This window comes from Mustela nivalis, assembly GCF_964662115.1.
Source record: "Mustela nivalis genome assembly, chromosome: 8".
In the NCBI taxonomy this organism is placed as follows: Eukaryota; Metazoa; Chordata; class Mammalia; order Carnivora; family Mustelidae; genus Mustela; species Mustela nivalis.
In genome coordinates, this window is record NC_139027.1 from 61,072,210 (window position 1) to 61,095,062 (window position 22,853).

A 22,853-nucleotide genomic window follows, 5' to 3' on the forward strand; every position below is an offset into this window, starting at 1 on the left:
CATGTTTTTACCAGTTTGGGGGGTAGTTATTATTTAAGCTTTCTTTATATTCCCTGCCTTAAGGATTTATTTAACAGTTAACATTGTTTCTAATCTCGCAAACCAGATACAGTTTATAGTGTGTGTGTGTGTGTGTGTGTGTGTGTGTCTTCTCAGGAGTTAGGCAAATCAGAGAGTTTTCTTTAAGTATATGATGATTTGCCTCATTGATAAATTTGCTTTCTTGTTGATAACTTTCATATCCTTATATGTTTTAGGTGCTCATGGTTTCTGGGTAATATATGAAAGAAACCAGAAACACTTTATTTAATGTGGCGGGATGGGGTGGGGTTGAGAATGTATTTCCCCTATTTCTCTCTTCTCTGGCGCTCTAATAATTGTGCTTTTGTTTCTCCAACCACAGCCGAACCTCTTGAAGCCATTCTTACAGATGATGAACCAGACCACGGCCCTTTGGGAGCTCCAGAAGGGGACCATGACCTCCTCACGTGTGGGCAGTGCCAGATGAACTTCCCATTGGGGGACATTCTTATTTTTATCGAGCACAAACGGAAACAATGCAATGGCAGTCTCTGCTTAGAAAAAGCTGTGGATAAGCCACCTTCCCCTTCACCAATCGAGATGAAAAAAGCATCCAATCCCGTGGAGGTTGGCATCCAGGTCACGCCAGAGGATGACGATTGTTTATCAACGTCATCTAGAGGAATTTGCCCCAAACAGGAACACATAGCAGGTAAATGAGAAGCAAGGAGAAAAGCTGTTTGCATGTTTTCTTTTCATTTTCAGAGATGCTGTAGCCAAAGCACTAAGGAGTGGTGAAGTGCTTTCTGTATTTCTCCAGGTGAACTGTCCATGACAGCCCTGTAATGTTAAAATAATCATTCCTATTGCTTCCGTCCAGAACACAAAAAAATAAATATTTTCCACTTCACTGAGTCAGATGTAGGTGCTACACACATCTGATACCCTCTATCTGGGTCTACTGATGCTGAATTTCTCTTCCTTTTTTTCTCCCCTTCTCATTTTTAAGTGTTGAACCTTACTATATCCGGCCCAGTTTCCACTGTCCATCTCTAGCCATGGTGACCAGTTGGAGGCAAAAGTGGCCACACAGACATTTGGTAGTTCGGCCGATGACCTCTTTGATTCAGAATACCTAGTCAGACCTCCCTAGGGGTACAGTTAGTCCTCAAGGCTTCCATGAAGTGGGGTGGGCTGGCAGGGTGTTTTGGAGTGGGTAGAAAGAGTTAACTGAGCTTCAGGGCTAGCCTTGGATCCATATTGGCTGTCAGCCTGTATGGGGCTGTAATTAAACACAGCCCCGTGGTGGGATGACACTGTGACCTTGACTTTAAGATGCCATTTTCGACTGGCCAGGCCAGAGTAGAGAGGGCAGTTGCTGAAGCGCACAGACATGCTTACTCGAAAAGTTTAAGGGCATGTTGGAAATTTCAAAAGGTTGGTTTGACAGAAACGGCTGCTCCCTGCATCCTGCCTCCTCAGCTAAATGATAAATGCTTCTCTGTGCTCTCTCTTGTCTCTGATGTGGTTTTGACAGATGTATCTTGATTTTGTTTGTGGTTTACACAACCACATGTCACCCTTACAAATGTCCAGTCCAGACTTCCCCTGTTTCTGCTATAACACAATGTAAAAATTCTCTTGGAAAAATACATACACATATTCAGCAGCTCTCCTTCCTTCGGTTAATTTTAGCAGAGAAGTAGCTAGGTGTGTGGGTTTCTGAGCAGCTCACGGGGAAAAGGAATTAGTGGCTAACAGAGGGACTTAAATCCCTACTCTAAGTGATAAACAGCAACCCTATATAGTCACCCTTAAAACGTGTTTTTGTGAAACAACAGTGGTTTAACACTCAAGACAGAGTGAATGCAGAATATGTGGTGACAAAAATGCCAAGCCTGTTGGTGGATCCCTTTCTTCTGTTTCCCCCTGCCCCCTCCCGTAAAAGGCAGAAGGTTTGTTCAGTTTTAGGAAAGATAGTGCATATAATCAATTGATTCACTGAAACTTGTCTTTCTGACCTAGTTTGACCACAGAGTTGAACTGTAGTAGGTCAGTGGTCCAGAGGGGATTAAATGTCGTATTATTTCTCCTTTCCCCCTCTGAATTTGATCATTAAAATCAAACGTGGCATTTTCTTTCTTTCTTCTTTTTCTTCTTCTTTTTTTAATGCTTCCTGTAATAACCCTCAGATACTTTTCGTTTAGTGAAATGAGAAAGCTGTACCAGAGAAGCTGCATTTACAAAATATTTTTCTAGAATCCGCCACAGTTAGCTTATGTGACATGTAGGTTAAGATTTCATACCCCCGCTCCCTGTTCACGCCACCCCCCACAAGTAGGATATGGCAATGACCATTTCCATGTGCTGTCTTGTGACTGGAAGGAAAACGTAAGGCATGATTAATGAAGCAAGAGCAGGCGGAAGGGGATTTGTCGTCTTCGGAGATCCAAAGCCTTTCTAAATCACCAAATATGGAGTAACACTTGCGTGATGTAACATTGTATTTACATATCGAGCTGCTCGTTTAAAAGACAAAACACAGTGTCTGTCAAGCAGGAATTAAAACCACACTTCTTACTGAGGTCCCAAATAGGTTATTCACTCTCAGATTAACCAGCTCCAAAATTCTGTGCTTCTGTACTTAGAAGAGGAATCTAAACGCTGGGGGAAAGGGACTATAGTGAAAGCTTTTTACTTTGTTGTGAATCTACATAAGGAAAGAAAAGATATTTTCCTTAACTTCTGGTTGTCGTGAAGGTTTTTTTTTTTTTTTTTTTCTTAAAATCTAGTGTAATAGCAGAGCCTAGAGAAGCACCCCACCCTGCCAAAAACAAGAATGAAAACAAACACAAAAGAAAGAAAAAAGAAAGCAAATTTAAAATATGTTTTTTAGAGTGCTAATACTAAATGATTTCACTGAGATGAAAAGCAGTGTAAGGTAGCTAAGATATTCAATGGGCGCACCAGCGCTGCAACCCAGGTGAGGTAAACCTTTCATGCACAAATAATTACAAAGCCTTGATTCCTTTCATTGTGTTTAATCACCTGTTCCCACCCTGGAACTGGCTGAACATAAATAGTGTGGTCACATCTCAAAGCGAGATGTCAGTAAGTAGAATCACAACTTCTCATAATTCAAATAATGAATTAAGAGTTTCCTATGGTGAAATAACATTCTACCATTGCACATAAATTAAGATGCCCTGGCCCTCAGGTGTCTCTGAAGGGAAGTATTGGAAGACGGCTGTGCACTATTACTAGCCCATTTCTCTCCAGCATGTCTTCCGAGTTCCAAGTCTGCTTTTCTTTTTATGGCAAGGAAGGAAACAATAAGAATAATCACTCAGTAGATATTTGAATTGTGTCACAAAAAAGAAAGGAGAAGCAGTGCTCCGTATTAGGAGAGAGATCTATTGATGAATCTCTAGAAGAATATGTTTGGCAACCACATAAAAGTAGTCATTTAAGAGCGCTGTGTAGGAAAGGCTTTATTAAAGTGATGTAAGTTGGATTTGAGCTCACTGTGCTCTGTGCCATTTTATAGGCAGGAAGCAGGAATAAAACAGTGACAGATTTTCTTAAGATAAATAAAGCTTAGAATTTGGGGGCTTTCAGATAGGAGAATAAGGTAGAGTTCTTTAAATCCGTAGTAAAGTGATATGCATTTTGACTGGACACAGGCCTCTCCAAGATGAGTGTTTTTTTAGAAGGGATGATTTTTACCTGGCTAATAGAAGGGGCTGGGCTCTAGTACTTCCCACCTGTACGTGCATTAACACATCGCTGTTAATCGGGTTGCTTTTTCATTTCATTCAGATATTCAAAATATTGTGTGACTGTGATCCATTGAGACCATTGCAATAGTACCCGTTTAACTGGAAATGAGCAGGTTATATTGTGGGGGGCCCAGTGCATATATTTGTGGGTCAGATACTCACCATGAGGTATGAGTAGCCTGTGACTGGCAGTGAGGCCTTTTAATAGGGGTGTTGCTGTGTTTTCTAGTCTCCTATTTTATGATGGGGGAAATACTCCTCAAAGAGTAGTGAGTGGGAAACTGCTGTTCAGTTACAGAAAAGGCCAAAAATATAATCCCACAATGTCAGATTTGAGGTTTTGGCTTATTATGCACAGAAATCTTCAAATTAGGATTGGGCTGTCATGAAATTAGCTTTTTAAGAGAATGGGAGAAAATATGACCAGTGCTATAAAATGTAGTCAAGTCTACTGCCATTGATAAATACTATTTTTTTCTCCTTAAAATCATGAGCATAGGCCTTTATATCAGGGTATTTCAAAATTATTTGCTTAGGCAATATACCTCATCACTGGATAAGAATATGTAAGATAGTTACTCTAATGGTGGGAGAAATACTAATTCAAAACAGAAAGACAGCAGCATGTTACTTAAAGGTAAATCAAGTATAACATACTTAAGCTTTTCAGAATCTAGCAAATCAACTTGCCTTTTCCTTTTGTACCCGTTCTAATTCTTTCCCTAGCTCAGACTGGATTTGGGAAAGTATTTGTGTACCTCATGGTGTAATTGTAAATGAGACTATAAGTTATAGTATCCTAGTATGACTACTTATTTTTAATTTCTCTTTATTCATGTGATTCTGAATAAAAACCACTGACTTCTGAAGTGAATTTTTAGCATGGTAGCTGAAAAAGCAAACAGCAAATAAAAAAACAAAGACAAAACAAAAAAAAACCCTAATGTGCTGGTGAACATTTTACTTACCTTTTGAATCCAGAGAATAGAGAATATTGTTTCCTTATATATATCTGGGATTTTCACTGGGAGCCTGTGTTTGTGAGGCCACTACCCAAAGACTCATGTTCATGAGTCTGGGAGTCCTATATACAAGCTGTATTTGTAAATAAGACCGAGAAAGGTTGTGAACTGGCAGCTTGGATGTTTTGTCAAAGTACAATGTCAGAGAAACTCTCTCTAAGACAAATTGTAAATAGAACTGTCACAGTGATTGCATGATTGAGCCACAGAAGTGTCTTACAATTGTTGGCATTGTCAGAGGACTTTTGAAAGCTTAATTAAACACAGTGGCCCGCATGGCTGCTAAATTTGCTTCGGAAAGCCAAAAAGGAAAAAAAAAAAAAATCTAAAATGTGGAAGATCCCAAAGGTCCCAAAGTTTTTCAGACATTACCCTTTCGGTGACACAGAAAAGATGTATTGTGCATTTTTCTAGTTGTCTTTTATAAATAATAGTTTTGAGAATAGGGCCACGTGATATGAAGATCATCCTGTGTGTGATGTAGAGATTGTGTTAGTTTTTCAGTCTCCTGCTGTTACAGACAGTTAATGTAAAAATGGCCTTTTATTGGAAACACAAATATGTATTCACTTCAAGAACAGGAGCAGAGGGGGAAAGTTTCCTTCCCATTCTCTGTGTTCATTCTGTGAAAGCTTAAAAAAACAGTCCTGTAATTTCTTAAATCACCCCATTCCTTGCGTCTGCAAGTTGTGCCTTTTACTTTAAAGGATCTGAAATCTGTTTTGCACACCTTTCTCCTTGTGAATGTGGCATTTAATTGTGGAGCTGCCCATGGGCTGGAAAATGCAACTGGGTGTAGAAACGGGCAGGCAATGTCAGGACAGCGAACCTTAAGCTCAGGGAAGAGGGGAGCTGGATGCATATTAATGGCACATTTTCAAGTCCTGGAAAATCATTAATTTCACACCGCAGCCTCAATGTAGTTTGGATAATGTGGGAGGACTAAATTGGAGTATATAACAAACGTGCAAATCTTAGGGAAGTATTTTTCAGAATTCCGTGATTTCTTAAGTGAAAGTATTTAAGGAGGGAGAATAGATGAATGGTGGCTGTGCACACTAGTCAGTAAGAAAGGAAGAAAAGTTTGGCTTTCCTTTGGGGAAAAACATGAAATAGAACCAAAGTAGCACAGCTAGGGAAGTGCACCGAGATTGCGGCATTCAATGTGAATTTAATGTACTTTGGTTGGTCTGTTCACACCCTTTACTGCACAAAGGAATCATTTGACAAAATTTACCCCAAGCCCAAGTCTGTTTTTACATACCGTAGTACTAGCTTCGTGCAATAAAAAGCACTTAGCATCCAACTGGACCCAGCCTGGCACCTCGCCACTTTTTTAGCAACAGATTTAATCACCAAGGATCTTTAGTACCTTTCTGCTTGTTCAGATTTCATTTGGGTCATGGTTATGTCAGCAGTGTTGTTATTACAAGGATTAAAAAAGAAAAAGATTTTAACTTAGTGCCCATTTTTAACACTGTCTCAAATCAAGCAGGTTTTTATTTTATGTGTCAATTTGGAGAACATTAATAAAGTTCATAAATATGTTCAGACTATGTAATTTAACGGCTAATAACCAGTACTTTTATTTGCAATGACAAATAGAAAATTGGCCATTGTATCGCTCCCTCCTCTGTTCTTTCCTCCTACCCAGGTAAATAAGCGTCCTTAAACTGCTTCTCCCTTTCAGTTATAGGGTATAGAGGCTCTGGCCAATATCAGTAAATTTACCTTTGTAATTTGCCATATAGTTTTTACAACAATGACCTAATTAATTTGAGCACGAACCATATTATTGCTACTAGAGTCATTTTCTGTCACAAACTTAATTTCCAGGAAATGTAACCTGACGAATAAGAATGCTTTAGCTCTCCACATGTGCTCCCAGAGACCAAAGGCGGGTTTAAAAATAATAATAATAAAAAAAAAATGCCAGCATTATTAAAGCCAGTATGCTTGATGCCAGACTCAATTTGAAGCCAGTAAACATCAGACTGTATTTCTAATCAGTTTTAGAATGTAACGTATTCCATATTGGGTTCACTGGAATCTGCCTCTCTGCTTTTTACTGGCCAGCTGCACTCCCTATGCATTTTTAAAACATTTCAGCAAAGGCTTTTGCTGTTCTTAGCAGGGTTAGTAACTTGGGGTCTATTTCTGAGCTCATTCGTCATTCTGCGATGGCATTGAGTTAGGCTGGCAAGGGAAGGATTTGAAGCATGGGGGGTGGTGAGGTCACTTCTGACCCCAGCAGGGAATAGGTGAGCTTCATTTGCCTTTACAATAGGCGCACAGTTACTGCACCTTGGAGGAGCACTCAGGTGCCGCTCAGATGGGCGCATGTAAATGCCGTGTCAGATGCGGAGCCGGAATATTAATGCTCCTTCCACCACCGCACTGTAATAAAGCTGTACACAGCAAGCTTAATATGCAGCTAGTCTGGGGAATTGTGTAAACTTAGATAGCCCAGTGTGAGAGACAGCAATGTAAAAATGCTCGATATGCTACAGTTTCCATTCTTGTTCTCCTTTGATCTATAGCAAAATGAAAACATCATCCTTTCCTCCTCATGGAGTTGTCTCCCCAACTCTGCCACCTCCCAACCCACCACCAGAATTTTTTGCATGTGTGGTATGGAGAAATGCGACATAATTTGTTTCATATGGTTAATTACAGGCGTTTGAATATTTAAAATTTTAAATAGCCGCAGCTCCAGCTTTTCCTGTTAAAAGTATGTGATTTGAACAAAGGGAATACAGTGTAAATATTTGTGGTGATTTGCAACACCCCTCTCTCCCCATTAAACACACACACACAGAGACACAGACACACACACACACACACACACACGCGTGCGCGCGCACACACACACACACAGACATTCGGTTCAGATCTACTGCTGACTTAAAGGACTTCTGTCCCTTCAGTTATACTTTTTTTTTTTTCCTCTAACCAATTTTCAGCTGGAGCTCCATTAAAACATTTCACCATTATTTTTGAGTCCACTGTTGCTTGAGATTTTAAAGAGGATTTTTTATAATGTGTTCATTTAACAGAATCAACAGCTGTCAGAACCAGTTGTGGTAAATCCACAAAATGTACAAAAGAAAATACACACGTTTCCTGAAACAAAACACTTGGAAAAAATAAGCTGCCAAGAACTGGTGAATGAGAAGTTTACAGACAGGGAACCAGAGTGTTTCATCTCCGGGTTCACCCTGGAGACTGATGTGAGCGGATCTGATGCAACGCCCCTAGAAGGCTTACCTGACCAGGTGGCCGCTCTGGGACAAGGCACCATGCAGGCGGGCTGCCCAGGGCTGCAACTTGCTCCTTCTTCTGCCCTCCTTTTTTTTTTTTTTTTTTTTTCTTTTTGATCTCTCTGCAGAGATAAAATACCAAGTTCGTAGAGTGCTAAGCAACAAATTATATCCACTAAAGGTGAGATGATCAGATTTAAACTTCCTGTAAAAGAGGTGAGAAGGCGCCCAGCACACCCTTTTCCAGATAGGGTTGGCAGCCTGTTTTGCCGAATGGAACCAGCCCCGCCAGGGAATTCCCAGTGGGACTGTGGAGCAGGCCTGTTGATGAAGGGGATACCTGGGGGCCTCGGGTCACTCACAATGCGTTTGTGTTTGTATCTTCACTCTTGTGAGCATTGGCAATGAACAATTACACCTACAATTTGATCTGAGTTTTAGATACAGGTGAGTCCACTGATTAAAAACTCCCATTAAAATGAAGAATGGAATTATTGTGAAGCCTGTGAAGGTGCTTTCAAAAAGAACACAGGTGCTGTTGTGTCCCCCGCCCTCTGGTTTCAGTTTTCTTTTTGAATTTTCTGCAAAACACAAGGAAGCCTCATGTTAAGCATCAGGGCATTTAAATTCATATTCATCAGTTATTCACTTTCTTGGTATGTAATGATGCATAAAAAAACTGCAAAAAAAAATCACATCTGTTAATTTCTAGAGAAAAAAGGTATAGCTTGGATTCTTACCTTAGATGGAGCACAAGGCCCTATATGCCATGTTTGATCTTTTTACATTTTTAAATATGGAGTTTCTTTTGGGGTTAAAAAAAAAAAAAGAAAACAACAAAACAAAACTCTGAAGCATTTCCCCTTACTGACTCAGGGGTTACCATGACTTCACCATTTATTTACATATAAGGGGCAGCTCGAAATGAACCATTTACTGCCCTTTTTAGCCCCTTCCTCCACAAGTCTTTGGGTTCACAGCTAAAACAATACGTTAACCAATGTTAAATCTTAAATCTCACGAGTTTCTCCTACTCCATTCTACCCTAGGATTAACACACACACACACACACACACACACACACACACAACTATTCTTTTATATTTAAAAGTGAACATTGGCTACTGAAGAATGATTTAAAGGCTGCGAAAATTTTTAATAATAAATCGTAACCTTCTCATGTTATGTTTTTGTTATGTTAAGGGGAAAAAAATCAATAAGGAAAAATTTAATTCTGATAAAGATACTCTTGGATCTTTGAAAACAACTGCTGTCCTTTTAACTAAAACATTTGAGCAGCTTCAAAGACTATGTATTTCTTCTGATCTTGGAGCTGTGTGACTGGTAGCAAGAAAGAAAAAAAAATCTTATTCTACATACAAGTGGATTGCTTAACAAGTCTGCACAGACACGTACTTGTTTGTACAATAGAGATAAAAATTCCTGTATAAAAATAATTCAGCTGCTGACAGCAGGCATTGTTGTCGGACCTGTCTTTTGTGCTTGTCCCAGCTCTGGGCCCCCTCTCCCCCCTATCTGCTTGGGACAGCTTGCTGCCTGCAGACTCCTGACCAGAAGTTAATTGCTATATATTAAATGTATAGGTATTGCATCTAAAGAGGAACATTTCAAGCCTTCTTGTATGCATTCCATTCTCCTTTCTGATGTGATTGCGGTGCTGCCAGCAAGGGGGTGGCAGGCAAACGCTCTAATAGGGAAAATGACTTGAAGGCAGTTAGGGGAAATTTGGCCTTCAGGTCCCATTTGCTCGGCAGTGTAGCATCAGTTTCTAAACTTTTGTTTTTAATCTAATTCTGATTTACTCTGTCACATCCCATATCAACCCTCATTGAACTCTACTCATGTAGAGTAACATTAGTGTCAAACGGAATTGGTCAGGACTGTGGACCTGTGGCTCATACAGATGGTTGTGAATGTGAGTTACACGCAGCTCTGCATCCGATTCTTTCTAATAAATGTTAAAATGGGGCACATTTGTGAGCAGGGCCCAGGGATAAGAGAGCTAAGGGATCAGGGATAGTACCTGGGGTTTTTTGCCCCCCTTCTCTCGTCTCCTCTTTCGTACTTCCTTGGTATACCTGCCTTTCAGGTAGCATGATCCCTTCTGGGAAAATGTCTGAGGCTGGAGGTAGGGTAGGTGGGAGGGTTGGGGGAGGCCTGTGGGGGGTAAAGAATGGCAGAGAGAAGTTGCTGGAGTATTTTCAGTGAGGGTTTGACACAATCACCCAGGCAGAGAGTCTTTTGGGTCCAGATGCGGAGCAGTAAGCATGGCACGTGGTCCTTTCCGAGCTGTTATTCTCAGTCTGACCTGTACACTAGCCGAGATAGGACTTTCATTTGGGTTGGGTGTATGGGATGGGGGAAGAGGAGGCATTCACTGGGAATTCTCTCACTAGAATTTCTTAAATATCACGAGGTTAGTAAGGTGTGAGTTAGCATTCAAGGTGTGAGATAAATTCTTCTCCATACTTGTCATTGGGAAGCATAAAAATTAAAATTCCCACTATGTAATAACTGGGGTGGGGGGTGAGAGGGTGGACACCACGACTTTCTGAATGTCAGCTGTTGTCTGTGTGACCTGTTCCTCTTGAATTACATGCTGCCAGTGTAGGATGGGGGGAACCCCCAGGAAGATAAATACCCAACGACAGGATTTTCACTCCTCAGAAGTAAACCAGATCTCGCTCCTCTGCCTTGTATCCTCTCCTTTCTTGTTCTTTTCCTTTTGGAAGCAGAAACTTCTAAAACGAATGCCACTCTAAGGCGATGAAAAAGCTGTTTTTATACCCCAGTGGATGTTTACACAGGAGACTCAACTTGAGGGGAAAAAGGCTTTTTGGGAGGGTGGTGGGACTCGTGTTAATCTGTTTTGTTGGAGGCCTGTGCAGTATATTGCCTATGCGCAACTCTGGGCTGTTTTTGATAAATTACCATGTTTAGAGATAGGTTTGGCTCTTAAGGGCTTAGTTTTATGAACAAAGTCCGTAATGATGTTTGCAGCCTCTGTTTGTCTCTTAGCCCCTTTGGCTTCACTAGAAGCTCAATGTTTAGTTTAAGCTCAGTCTGGAAGATATAACAATTTTGCATTAAAAAAATGAGGAAATCATAGGAAGAAAAACCCTTTGCTTTTTGGATGAATCTTACTGATAATTTGCTAAAGCTCATTTGAATTTTAAGCACTTCTTTAATCTTCAAAGGCTAAATTGCTTTATGAATATGCATGGTGTGGGCAGACTTCAGTTCATTACCTAGTTGTAAATTCTAATGACCATTAGGTCCTTCCAGTAATTGCGAATTGTTTTGCATTTTTGATTGGCCTATTAACATGTACATTCGGTGCACATCAGGCTGGCCTGTCAGCCTACTGAAGGAGAAAAAAAAGGTGAAAATTGTTTATAGCACCAAGATTCTTAGATTTTCAATCTTGCAAAATTGATGATGTAAAAAAATTAAAGCAGTGTTTTTTCTTCTCAAGATTGAAAGTTCACCAAGAGATTTGACATATTTAATTTACATGATGACTTTGCACTCCTTCATTAATGCAATTTGCATATGAAGCTGTTGTTAATCACTTTTGATCATGTTTTGTGTATTAGCTGCCTCAGTGGCTCTCCTCCTCAGATGCCCCAGCAGAAAGGAGCAAAATGATGCATCTTCTTGCCAAGTTTCCTTTAGTGAATTGAGGAATTAGAAGTCTAACCTTGAGTAATTACATATGTTTTAGCCGTTTTCTTTTAATGTTAAGTACAGTTTGTGGAAGTGTTGGCTGGAAGTCGTTCTCATTTGGGGAGATGACTGTGAAATTCAAGTGTATGATTGAGGCACATCCAGATCTGTGGGGAAATACGTGCTGCCTGTCCCTGTTCCCCCGCGAAAGTTGTCGGGCAGTTTCATTGTTAGGCAGTTTGATGTCAGGGAGACTTGAATTTTCCAGCGTATTAAGACATCAGGCTTCTCCTTTGGAAGAGAGATGGCTACAAAGTACAGACAGACCTTTGCAACAATGCTTTGGGTTTCTTCTTTCAGTATGTGCCTAGCACCCACACGTCCTGGGCTTGGGTTTGGCTGACTTCATTACTTTTGAGCTCAAGGAAGTTTTCCTGTGGCCTCCTCGGCTTCTGCTCTCCGCGGCTCTGTCTGTGTCCTTCCCTAGTCATGAGAGTAAATCTTGGTCCCTGGGCTCCCGGGTGCCTCCTTCAAGGTGCACGAGTGCCCTGGTTGTGAAAACAAGGTGCTAACTAACGGTTTCCGATTTTTGAGAGCCTGTGATTTTGGTTATTTGCCCTTGCTGTTGAGTGGCCCGTGCTGTATTATTGATGCTCCTCTTTGGTCTATGAGTTTATCACTGGTTAACAAGCAGAATCAGAACACAGAAACTGATATTCTGATTAAAAGGAATGTTTAATGAAAGAAAATAAATTGTGATGGAAAACGAACAGTGTGTAAGAAACATAACTACAGTTTTAACCTCCGAGGGACCCTCACACTGCCCTACCATGACTTCCATCCATACCATGCTAAAAGCATGCTGCAGTTCAAAGTTGTTAATATTCAGCTGGGAAACAGTATCCAGAACACAAATAAATTATTAAGTGCATGAACTTTTTAGGCAGTAAGATGAACTGATGGGGTCCATCTGTGAGATCCAGGGGCTTTTTATTTGTGTGTGTCGAGCGATTCTGCCCTCTCCGACTTCACAGCCTTTGGTCTCCGGCCAACTGCATGCATAATTGATTCCACACGCGCTATCATTTTCTTGATGTAATTGCTTTACTAAGATATGATGAAATCTAATGGATAATTTGCTATTTGAAAATGGGCAAAAAAGTGTTCATACTTTTTATTGGGGGGAGGGCAACAGAGAAAGGGGTATTCAGATGACCAGCTATTTAAGAAAACACACCAAAACGAAACAGGCAAACTAACTCATGCGCTATGCTTCAATCACGTTGCTTGTGGGTAGGAAGGTCTTTGTGACATATAGAAGCCAGTGTGTAAATCTCTCTCTTTCTATCTCATATCACCCTTCTTCATTCCTTCTTTCTCTGTCTCTCCTCCAAACTTTACAAGAAAGGGATCCTAACAAGGTAAAAAGTAAACAATTTAGTCATCACGGGCCTTATTATTCAGTCTATCCAGGAGTTTTGCCATGTCGGTTTATTTAACTTCCAGGAATGTAAACACTGACACAGCCCTAGAAGCAGCCAGAAAGATTACAGTATTAGAGTTAAAAACCGTGAGCACGGAGTAGCTGTGCTTTATACTCAGCTATAATAACACTTTACATTGAAACATAATGGTAAGTCAAAACCGACTGGAAACTTCTGCTTATATGGAGTACAAATTTCATTCTAATAGATTGGCATAATCTAGTGTACCCAGAGTAGATTGTTATATAATGGAGAAACTGTATAAATGTGTCAAGTACACAAATAATTCTATGGGAAGTAAATGAAAAGTATTAGAATTTCTTAAGTCACCATTAAATTTTGTTGGTGGGACAATCTCATTAGGTCCCTCAAAATCATGTGTGGCTTTGCATAAGTCTTTTAAAAATGTATTTTGAGGGAATTTATGGATGTTGAAAACATTGTTTTAATCCAAACCAGTTCATGCTTTAAATGTACCTTAAAAAAATTGTACTGTTTTTCAAAGTACTTAAAGGGAGTGGAGGGGTAGAAAGCACATAAAGTGAATCCATCTCACTGTGGCAAACTGTTTTTCAAGTAAAGTCATAATAATGAACAACACATGATCTGAAATTTGATCAGCAAACATGTACTTATGCCAAGGAATTTTCTTTCTTTCATTCTTTTCTTAATTTTTTTCTTTCTTCCCTTCCTTCTTCCCTCCCTCCATTCCTTTTCCTTCCTTCCCTCTGCCATTCACATACCAAGGTTCTGTAGATCAGTAAAGTAGGGGAAGATCAAATCATAACACACAGAATGGCACAGCTAAACTATCATTTGGAAGAAACATTAAATTCACCACCACTAACAACAACAACCACAAAAAAACCTTTTTACAAAACTAGAAATGACAGAATCGTTTTAAAAAGGAAAATGAAAAAAAACTCACCCCACCTTCTGATGCTCAAAACTTCAAACTATTAATAGACCACCAGTGAGATAGACTGTCTTTGTGCCTTGAAATGCAAAATGAGGGAAATAATTAGCAGAGGAACAAAATTCTCAAAATTTGAAGAACTTCTGTGATTACTGGGGGTACAGTGAAAAGAAAATGCAAATTTCTTCCTGATCTTAATTAGATTCGATTGTGCGGTGGGTGTGTTGGGTTTGGGGGGAAAGGCGGGGGTAGGGAGTGGGGGAGGCGGGGGTGGGGGTTGAGGCAAGGGGCTGTGTGATGTGGAGACAGGTTAACAGGGGTCTGGTGGTGTGGGGGGAGTGTAAGGGGGGAAGGTGGCTTCTGGTGCTGGTGCAGTAGAGGGTGCTGAGGTGGGGTGAGATTCCTGAGCCCTTAATTTAGCTGGGCTCATTTCCCTTGGGTCTAGGGGATTTATTTGAGGGGAGGGGTGGGCACTGAAATAAGAGCCAAGCTGCCTTAGGAAGGAGAAGCTGCCTGTGGGTTACTTTCCCTGACCACATGGGAAAGCTGTATGAGATGTTATGGGCTTTGCCTTGTGCCCTGTGGCCATCGCTCAGCCTCTTAAAGGGGAGTCTGCACAGAACCCCCAACACCAGAGCACCACCTCCCCCCACCCCCTCCAGACAGAGTCTTTGGAGTTCAGTGGTAGTGGTTGGCTGGAGTCCTGCCACAAAGTATGTGCAGCAAGTTTCACTGGCTGGATTTCCCCTTGCATGAAATAATAAAAGCCCTGGCCAAGGCTTATGAATCTATTTTTGTTTCATTAATATTATTTATTATGTATTTTATTAATATTTTTAGGAGGGACTGTGCTCTCATTTGACCATTTGTAGTTATAATTAATACATTCCGTACTGGTTGTAAAAAGTGTATTTGCATTTAATTGCAAGTCAGGCTAAATTAATGGCTATGATTTAAAACAAAACTCACTTAAAATAATCTTGCAGGGAGCAAAAGAAGGGACATTTCTTGCATTAAATTTATTTTCTGGGTGTCTGTGGTGAGAGGGTTGAAAGGATTATGTGGATCCAATGGGAATCATGTGTTTGTGTCCAAGGGACATGGGGGCCACACAGGGAAAGGAGGAAAACCTGGGCTGTAGGATGGCTACCAGGGGCTCTGATCTTTTCTTTAATTTCTGAGGTTACCAGGAGGGGCTTAAGCAAAGTGGTCAAATCCATCTGCTCCGGAGAAGGTGGTAAAGAAAAGAGGTTAGTGGCAAGAGGGAAGAAACACAAAGGGAAAATTGTACATTGGGAGCGTTGCTCTCGCGGCCGTAGTGTAGCCAGACTGGTTTAGCAGACAGAATGATAGATTGTTTTGTCAAGGGTCCCAGGGTGTGCCCTGAACTTGAAGCACTTTGTTTATCTTGAATAGAAAGGGAAAAGCACAGACATAATCGATGTCTAGTTTTTAGGAGCTCGAAAGAGGTAGGAGAACAGAGAGGAGTCGGGGAAGTGGGGGAGGTGCAGGCCTTGGTTGTGGCTGTCCATTAACAGATGAACTTGGCCGAGGGCCAAGCTTTAGATGAGAGCATGTCAGGGCCCCAGTGCAGCCAAGCCTTTTCAGTGTTTTTGTTTTTTTTTTTTTTTTCTTCCTTTTTCTCTTTCTTTAAAAAAAAAAAAAAAATACCTGCTGACTGTACATCAAATGCTCCCAGGTCTTTGGCTAAAGGCAAGAAAAAAAAAAAAAAAAAGACACACGGCTCAATTTTTTCCCCCCTCTGAACCAGTTGAGGCCAGTCTTTTGGCTACACGCACAGGTTCTATCATCTTTCCTGGCTTGCCATTGGGAAAAAAAGAGTTGTGATAACGCCAGTAACCCGAGGGCCCCGGACGGGAAGGGTTCGGCGTGTTCAGGAGAGCAGCGTGTGTGAGCGCGTGCGCTTTGGCCTACGTGCGCTCAGCACGGGCGGGGTGGGGCCTGCGGGCCTGCGCGCAGGTAAGGAATGGGTGCGAGCGCGTTCTTCTTTTTTTAATGGCTAAAGTTAAACTCCCTGTTGGGAAAGACCTGTGAACTGGGCTCTTGGTGGCTGGGAAGGGTAATACACCAGCAAGGCCCAGGAAAGGCCCGAGGTAGGGAAGCAAGCACCCGGGTTGGAAGCCCAGCGTTTCCTTCTCGTGCAGGGCTGATGGCAAACCCATGTGTCTGGGCTTGTTTTATTCTCAATTATCTTATCTTCTTTGGTCTGTTTCTGTGTTTTTTAGTTTATTATGACATTATACATTCACTTATGAGTGTTGGCAAGCAAGAGTCATCAGCCCAATAACTTCCTGACATTTTTAGCTCTTTTAATGTGCAGTCTTTGCCCTCCTGCCACAAGTGGCGAGGTAATTGAATTTCCCTGTTACTTACTGGCGGGAGGCATGTTCTGGTTCCCACCAGAGGAGCTTGCTGGCGCTAAAGCTGGGTTCATAGCATTCTACCTAGGGGACACTCGGGCTTCCAGGTGGTTTGGGGGCCTGTCCAGAACGCAGTTCACACAATAAAAGATTTTTTTTTTTCCCATCATAGACTTGAAAAGGCACTATTGTGAACAGCCACATAAAATAGGATAAAATCATGTTTGCTTCCCCAGGCTGAAGCCTCAGCAAGGGAGGTAGACTTTTTCTCCTTATCTAGTAGCAAATAGAAAGTGGAAAAATTTGGAGGCCTCTGGACTCATCCTACAGATAACCCAAAACACTCAGCCAAGCCCCTTGATGCTGTTTTCATTCCCATCTACGTTCTTTTGTGACCTGCGTGGTAACATGGGGAAGTGCGGTTGAAAGAGAGGGAAATAAGCCCTTAAAAATATGGTTATCTCCTTTCATTTCCTTTTCTCCCTCTTCTTCAGCTTCTGGGTGGGCATACATGAAATAAAATGGTGAAGTGCTGCCATTTCTAATTGTGTGAACTTGGGCAGATTTCTCCATCTCTCTGAGTTTCCATTTCTTCATCTGTAACATGGGGGTAGTCATAGGACACCCCCCACCCCATGGGGGACATCATTAACATTGCATGAGAATGCTTGCCTGGTTCTGGTTCGCGGTAAGCACTTGAGGAAAGCCAGTTATTATTATGATTCTGACTCATGGCTTAGCACTTTCCTTTTCCAGAAGAACTGGGGACTGGGGTCTCAACATAGTTCCTCACAGTGTGGGAGTAGTAGGTTGGGATGAGAGGTGAGCAGGGCAGGGAGGGTTCGAAGGGGCTCAGCACCTCCTTCTGCATCAGGGTGTGTGGAGCCTGTTGGTAAGGGGCTATTGGGTGGGAACAGTTAGTAGCCATTGTAGATCTGGTGAGGTGGGGTGACTGGAGGGGCTTCTGCTCATTGGCAGCTCCCTCAAGCTTGGCCTCTCTCCCTACAGACATGGGCAGCATTACCAGGTGAGTATGCCTGCATATGTGACACAGTCACTCTGGTTTCAGATTCCTGCTTTACCACTGGCTGGCTGGAGAGTTTGGGCAAAGCGTTTAACCTTTGTGCAATGCAGATAGCCCAAAGCATCTCCCTCATAAGGTGGGTTCGAGGGGTGAATGAGAGAAAGCACATAAATTACCTGTCACACAGAATGCACTCAGAGTTGCCATTGCTATGCTATGTGTCTGACGCGTTGTCTCTCCGTTCCACAGCAACCCCAGAAAGGAGGTCCTGTTAGCCCCATTTGGTAGAGGAGGCAGTTGGGTTCCCCCAAGGGTTAAGTAACTTTCCTGAAGGTTCGCAGTCATTAGGGGTTTAATCCTTTGACTTTCGGGCATTATCCTGTGTCACCTCCTCAAAATGTTTGCAGCTTTCTGCAGTGGAGCTGGGCACCAGTTGGGTGGGAAGCTCTGGTCCTGGCTGGTTGGCCCTCCTGTGGGTTCTGTGGTCAAGTTTTTTAGTCTTCTGGGAAAGAGAAGAATGTTCTCATCCAGTTCCTGGGCGGCTGTCCTGGGCATATTGGCGGAGCCTTGGAGCTGTTGGAAAGAGTTGCCATGTGAGGAATTCTGCTTTGCAAGTAGTCACTTCTCCATCTGTCCAGAGTAAGGCAGAAATGGGGCGAGGGTCCTGTGAAGAACGGGAAAGAGGTTTTACTATTTGCACGTGACTCGGTTAGAAGATAGCCGTAAGCTGACCAAGAAACCAAGCTAGGACTTTTAAGGGCTGGTGAAACTGTGCTTCCAGCGTTTCTGTTCGTTGTCTCTCCCACATTCGTTTCACCAACCACACCTTTAAAGAGCAGGCACCATCAGAATTAGGGTCTGAGCAGGAGAGTGTGAGAGTGTATGAGGGTGTGTGTATGTGTATATGTGTATGTTGGGAATGCTGGGGGGTAAATAAACTGCTAGGAGGTTTTCATTATTGGCTGAACAAGTTTTGTGGTGAGGCAAGTCCGGAAAGCACATTAAGAGACCTGAGAAAATTTTTGAATGGAAACTGCAGTCGGCAACTCCATATGATCCACATGTGGCTTTCCCCGAGGCAAGTTTTCAAGTGCATGGTGGCCTCCCCTAGTCACTCTGCAGGCTGCTCTGACACCATTAATATTTGCTGAAGCAAGACCTGAGGTTCATTGCAGAGGGATTGCATAATGTATTCCAAAACCAAATGTCAGGGTTTTCCTTTTTATTACCCATTCTTTTGAATTGGCTGGGCCACCATGGACCACCATTGGTATAATTTCAGAGCCCACTGGGTAGCGAGGAGGCACCTACTGTGTGTGGCGGTCTGTGTGGTGGGGGACCCGAAGAGGTGCCTTCAGTGGTGACAAGGCTGGGAGCGCTTCTCACTCTTCATGGCTCTTCTCCTCCATTTGAACCCAGGGAGGTGCTCAGATCCACCACCAAGGGGTAGCCATGGGCCTGGATCCAGGAGGTCTTCTGAGTTGGGGGTGAGAATACATGTGGATGAAGAACCCCAAGCCTTACACGTCAGTTCTCACTCTGCCCTGGGACTGGGTCCTTGCTTCCTTTGCACTGGCCTCTTCCCCTGGTTCTCAACGTTGGGTCTGGCTGCCTCCCCACCGCTCAGGACTATAGCAGTCTTCCCCGATTACCCCAGGAGAGAAGCTCTGAGTTTTATTCCCAGACTGAAAAGCAGAAATGATAAAAGGAATACCATTGCTTTCGAGGCCCTATTTTTCCCCTCTCGTGTTCTCCCCATTCTCTTGAAAATCAGGCCAGCTCTCTGATGGTGGCCTTTTGTTTCTTTTTCTTTTTTGGTTCTGCCTTCATTAAGGTAAGCACGAATTTAATGTCCCAAGAGGCAGGCCGGTGACCCTTCAGGCCAAGTGCCTGGATGTGGCAACGCTATAATAAATATTGAATGGTGAGAGCAATGGAAATTTAACAAAGCCATAACCGAGGAGCCCGCAGAGGGGCAGCGGACTGGTTAAGAGGCTGTTGGATGAGCTGGGTAGTATTTCTACTTCAACCTGATTGAAATGTCGACTAAAAATCAATGCTGTTGACTAGTGATAATTTACAACGTTCCCGGTGCTAAGTAGTTCCCCGCTTAAGAATGCGTTGGCTGGGCAAAGATTAGTGCAGGGAGCTGTGCGTGTCACAATGAATCAGACGCATTATAGGTCAGCCCTTTATTTGTTTCATCATGACTTTTACACAGTTGTCATGTAATTTATGGCTGCTTTCACGTTGTCAAACATTTTCATTGCATCTTCTTCTTTAACACACTCCTGACACGGATGCGCCGTCTTGGAAGGCTTGGTATTATTTCATAATCCGAGAGGAGGCCTATAAAACCACCAAATTACACTATCTTCAGGCTAATCTAAATATGCTGCAGATTAAAATCAGAGCTCATTTGTCCCTGATGCAAATTATTAAGTTCTAATTATAAATATCCATTTAATTACCCCATACATTTTTATTTTGCGGACCCTTTCGAGCACTGCTGTCTGCGACGCAGCGGGGTTGGGGGGCGGGGAGATGCATAGGAGACAATCCACAGTAATTAATGTATACTTCCCAAATGTAAAGGATAAACATATGCTGCTTTGTTTGTCTTATTTATTGATTGATTAGATGTATAGAGACTTTGGCATCGGCACAATCCAATCCAAAGTTGAAATCTTTTTTTTTTCCCTAAATGAAAACTATTTAAAAATTGTTGGGGGGGGGTGGGGGAAAAAGAACAAAATAGAGCCAATCCAGAGCTTTCTGCTAGACTACATCATCCTCAAATACGGGATTTTCACCAGATTCTGAATTTGAGTCAATCTAGATTTTGCAGAAATTAAGAATGAGAGAAACCCTACCTGTTTTGTACCTAGACTGTGAAATCATTGTTGTAGAAAAAACTGTAGTGTTTAAAATGTAAAAAAAAGAAAGAAAGTCATCCTTATTTCCAGCCCTGTTACCATTTTCCACTAGGAGATATCATTATCTGCCTGTAATAGGAAGACAGTCCATTTGACAGCATTATGATAAACAATTTTTGATTACCACACAATAAAGTTAAACAGAAAGAGAGAGAATATAAAAATTTGTCAATGCCCAATAACTAGAAGTTTCCTCTTCCACGAAGGCAGTGGAAAAATGACCACAATGAGTTGGGAGTGTGGGTAGCGATTGAGGTCTTTGGGGATTTTTCCAGAACCAAATTTTGACTTTCAATGGGAGCAGGAAGACACTGGTCCGGCAACCAGTATGCCTGGGTTCTAACTCTGAGCAGTGAGACTCTGGGTTTTCTTCACTTTAGTTTCCTTGTCTATGGAATGGGTGGTTAGGAGCTGGTGCATCTCCAAGCCCCTGTCCTGTACCAGCGTACCCTGAACACCATAGGCAGATTGCCTGCTTCCTCTCCTTTCTGCTCTTTTTGGAATCCCATTGCTGAATGGGGCTTGCCTGCAGAGAGGACAGAATATTTTCTTTATTTGCCTCAAAGGTAGGAGCTATGGTGGAGATTAAGGCTTGGGCTCATGATCCCTCTGCAGAAAGCTTAAGAGCAACTTTCAGATTGCTGGAAGCAAAATTGAAGCATAGTATAATGGAATGGTGATAATTCACAGAAGTTTCCAGCCTTACAAGATTTCTCTGTCTTTTAATTGTTGCAAGCTGTTTTGTGTGTGTGTGTGTGTGTGTGTGTGTGTGTGTGTGTTTTAATATAAACTCTAAGGAGTGTAATGTGTATTTTTTCCAAGCTTGCTTTTTTGGGCAACTGTAGCTATGTCAAAATAGAAATACGTTTGACAAAGAAATCAGTTGAATTTAAACAACCAGGTATTTTAAATTCAATTAACTGACTGAATTCAGTGATATTTTCCTTCTTCCTCCCCCAAAAGCTGGTTTCTCTGTATGGACATAGCCTACATATGCTGAGTTCTTGGAGTTACAAATTCTTGCTTGTTAAAGGCATCCAATGCAACATGTTTAGAAGAACTCTCCCTCTGTTAGTGTTGAAGACAGCATAAATTGAGGGAAAATGTTCTTTTTTTATTCATCATGTAGGTAAAAGCATATGGCCTGTTCTGGGACATGTGATCTTTGCAGTCCATTTTCTAAACTTGGTGTTTACCATTGACTTTTATCACGGATGTTTCTGTTTTCCACACTGTCCAGCAAATACCATCTATGCATCGCATGAAATTCGATATAAAATGATGTTTTCAGAAGCATGCTGATAAACAGCATTCAGAATTACCCTTTGGGTAGTGATTATTTAAAACTTTCTTCTGTTAACCCATGTGCTAAAAAGAGGGGGGAAATGGACCAGTTGTGGGATACATGTTCCTTGTAGAACTCAGGCACTCTTGAGATCTATAGCTTCCATCAAAAAGCAATTTATTTAAATTACTGCCTCTTTAATTTATAATGTTTTGGGGGATTTTTATTAGGAGTGCTCTATTAGGGCACTGATAATCAGCTGTTTCAAATTTTGCCTTCTCTTCTGTCTCTGGCAGAAAAACAAAACAAAACAAAATGCTAAAAAAACAAACAGGGAAAAGGAAAAAGTTGAGCCCTGACTCAAACCAAAGAAGATAATGGGCAGACTGAATGAACGGGAGCCACCCCGAAGTACTACTTTCCCCTTCGGTTATTACTTGAACAGAAAGCACCACGGCAGTCATGCCAAAGAGATAGGCAACAAAATATGTATTCAGATACGAAGTTTAGGATTTCGTAGCCCGATAGGCTCTCTTCTCCCTCCACCCGGCATTGTATTGTGCAAATGTATCAGCGGTGTATTGTTAATGTGTGATAGGGTGCTACCGCTAGGACAGTCTTGGCTCACTAATGGGGTCAGCTGTGTCACAATGTGATATATGGATTATGTTTACCGTGGCATATTTTGTTTGCGAGCTGGGCTGTGAGACAGGAGCAGATGATAAATGAAGATACCCTACAGGTTTTCACACGAGGTCCTGTGGCCCCACATCTCCAAAACAATCCAGCACTGCTGATAATGGAGGAGTAGTTGTGGGGACATAATTGGCTTCAAAGTTTGAGATCTCCGGCTGAAGTTTAAGATGTGATAGTCCATTATGTTAATGTCTCTATTTAAAGCTTTTGTTTGACTTAAGTAAATTCTTTAGGGTTTGTTGTTAATAGCTCAGTAAATTCGTGAATGGTCAGGCTAGTTAAATAACTTTCCAGTGGTTTTCTGTGCCTTCATGATTCATTTGTCTGGGTTCCTGAGTGTTTGTATTATTTCTCAATCTATT

General features: G+C 41.9%; 1 protein-coding gene across 14 annotated transcripts in view; it reads left to right on the top strand.

Moving 5' to 3' along the window:
• The window catches only part of BCL11A (BCL11 transcription factor A), a 102,713-nt gene that overhangs the window by 8,547 nt on the left and 71,313 nt on the right, over positions 1-22,853 (top strand). For all 14 annotated transcript variants that reach the window (XM_082746722.1, XM_082746716.1, XM_082746718.1 and 11 more), the window contains one exon: positions 404-733. In XM_082746722.1, the coding sequence (XP_082602848.1) occupies positions 404-733 (330 nt within the window). The remainder of the gene's footprint in view (positions 1-403; positions 734-22,853) is intronic.